We start from the raw sequence: 1,896 nt of genomic DNA on the forward strand, positions 1-1,896 counted from the left end.
AACTGGTCCCGGGTGGTTTGCGACCTTTGGGCATCAGCAAGACACATCAATCTTCCCATGGGAGGACTTGCCACCTGCCCAGAGATGCCCCGGCAGCCCCAGCCCACTGCCCACGGGGGCTCCTCCAGGCCAGCACCAGGACCCTGCTCGTCCCTGAGCACCCAGAGACAGCTGAACGCTGTGCAGCCACAGCACTTATTTCTGTGCGACAGCAACAAGCTGCAGACAGTGGTTTTGGGAGATCGCTGGTGTCCAAGTGCCACCTCTTCTCCATCCCTGAGCAGGGCTGGGGGCACCGACTCCCCTGCACTGCTGCCCATAGCAGGGCCGAGTGCCAGGCAGAGCCCGTGGGGCTCAAGCCCTGGGGAAGGAGGTCAGCAGCCACCTCCACCTTTAACAGCTGAAGGCACCAGGATGCCCCGAAACATGTGGGGGAGACTCTGTCCCCCATCACAGGCTGCTTGCCATGAGGTCTGTGGGCCAGTACCGGTCATCCATGTACTGGTTGCTGTCTGTGGTGGGGTCTGTGACAGGGCTGGGGGGCCGGGGGGGCAGGCTGTGGGCTAGCTCTGTCTCCCACTGCACCTCCACCAGTCTGTACAGCTCCATGGCCGTCCGAGCATCCTCCACCGACGAGTGCCCTTTGCAGCCAACCTGGGCAAAGGGGGAAAAGCCTCGTTATATAAAAGTGGGCAGCAAAAATCCCACAGGTCATGTCTGCTTGCTTGGAAGGACACAAATGCTGGGGATTTTGGAGATGGCAAAGGTTCGATGCAGCTGAGGAGACGCAAGCATCTCTTGAGCACTTTCTGGAGGGCACAGGTCCTGTCTCTGCTTTACTGAGGTGCTTAACGGGCAGCTTGGGAAGTCCTTGGCTCCCCCAGCTTGATCATAGCTGGGAGCACAGGCTGAATAAGGTTCATCTCCAATCTCACAGAGAACACCCATGGAGATGGGGAGACCAGGCTGATCACACAGGCTTGCAGCAAACCCAGGAACTGCTCCCCATCTCAAGGTTCCTGGTACTTACCTGGATCTTTTTCTGGAGCAGGTGCCTGGCCAAGCTCTTGAGCGAGACACTGGCCCTGCTGGGCAGCCCTGCCCTCTGGTTCAGCACAGGGATCCGGCTGGTGTCTCGGGTCCTGTCTTTTGGGTGGAAGTACTTCAGGGCTTGGAAGTCATTGTGGATGGCGTGTCCTACCACAATCTTGTCTTTCAAGATCTTCAGGATCTGGAAGCGTCAGAAGGAGTTAGACAGGCGGTGCAGCAAAAGAAAGACCAATTAAGCATAAAATAAAACATTTTGTGTTAAATTCAGTTCCTTCAGTTCTAATTTTGTTTAGGTTCACAGAATGGAGCAGTAACAAGCAAACCAACCCACCGTGTGGCTTTGGAGGCTCCCCAACCTGTGCTACTGTCTCTGCCTCACAGCAGCTCAGCATGGGCTACCAAATATGCCAATTTGTGGCTGGCAGATAACACACAGCCTTTTTTTTTTTCCTTCCAATTTCTCTCTTTTTCCTTACCTCCGCCTGGGCAGCCTTAAAAGGAATTGCATTCTTCATGTGCTGCTTGGTGATGCCACTCCAGCGCGTCCGATAGTCCACGATGGGGAGCTCGGGCTGGATGTACTTGTCGTAGATGACATCCCCCTCGTAGTTCACCACAGAGCACCGTGCCAGCTCGCTCAGCCTGCCCTGAGGACCAGTGCCCACCATCTCGCAGTCAATGGCCACGTACTTGGCTGGGCGCAGGAGCGGGGACGTCGTCCGCACCCTCTTGGAGCTGCTGCTCCCCTGGGACAGCAGCACAGAGTGATGCCTGGCTATGCTGTCTGGAGAGGCGGATGGGGACAGGGATGGGGAGGTGACCTCTTTGGGCTTGGGGACCTTCCTG

The 1,896-nt window shown here is 56.8% G+C and overlaps 1 protein-coding gene across 1 annotated transcript; it reads right to left on the bottom strand.

The window, feature by feature from the left end:
- Positions 1 to 450: 450 nt before the first annotated feature.
- Positions 451 to 1,886, bottom strand: AEN (apoptosis enhancing nuclease; the record flags this gene model as incomplete). Its single annotated transcript, XM_010286626.1, has 3 exons — positions 451 to 654; positions 1,031 to 1,231; positions 1,527 to 1,886. Coding segments are annotated over 3 exons (765 nt in total), but the record flags the coding sequence as incomplete, so codon positions are not given.
- Between the last annotated feature and the right edge of the window lie 10 nt (positions 1,887 to 1,896).

Source organism: Phaethon lepturus, unplaced genomic scaffold, assembly GCF_000687285.1.
Source record: "Phaethon lepturus isolate BGI_N335 unplaced genomic scaffold, ASM68728v1 scaffold48974, whole genome shotgun sequence".
Taxonomy (NCBI): Eukaryota; Metazoa; Chordata; class Aves; order Phaethontiformes; family Phaethontidae; genus Phaethon; species Phaethon lepturus.